Genomic DNA, 397 nt, shown 5'->3' with positions numbered 1-397 from the left:
ATCCCAGAAAAATCACGTGCCCATCATCCAGAGCGGCGGCAACTACAACCTCAAATTCAGCGTGGTCAGGTACCCAAAATCCCGGGAATTTAACCCAAAATTTACAAATCCGTAAAACACTGAAATCCGCAAAAAAATCTGCCAAAAAATCCCCAAAAAAATCCCAGAAAAATCACCCGCCCATCATCCAGAGCGGCGGCAACTGCGACCTCAAATTCAGCGTGGTCAGGTACGAAAACTGCGCCAAAATCGGGTAAATTCAACCCAAAATGCGCACGTACGGAAAACAGCAAAAATCCCCCAAAAAATCGGCCAAAAAATACCCAAAAAAATCAGCAAAAATTACCCAGATCATCGTCCAGAGCGGCGGCAACTGCAACCTCAAATTCAGCGTGGA

The 397-nt window shown here is 45.8% G+C and overlaps 1 protein-coding gene across 1 annotated transcript in view; it reads right to left on the bottom strand.

The window, feature by feature from the left end:
* Positions 1 to 332: 332 nt before the first annotated feature.
* Positions 333 to 397, bottom strand: part of LOC134433598 (chromodomain-helicase-DNA-binding protein 8-like) — a 48,458-nt gene continuing 48,393 nt past the window's right edge. Inside the window, 1 exon segment of the mRNA XM_063182416.1 lies at positions 333 to 373. Coding sequence (XP_063038486.1) covers positions 333 to 373 — 41 coding nt within the window.

Source organism: Melospiza melodia, unplaced genomic scaffold (genome assembly GCF_035770615.1).
Source record: "Melospiza melodia melodia isolate bMelMel2 unplaced genomic scaffold, bMelMel2.pri scaffold_211, whole genome shotgun sequence".
In the NCBI taxonomy this organism is placed as follows: Eukaryota; Metazoa; Chordata; class Aves; order Passeriformes; family Passerellidae; genus Melospiza; species Melospiza melodia.
The sequence above is the reverse complement of the archived record's forward strand: the minus strand, read 5'-3'. Positions and strand labels throughout refer to the sequence as shown.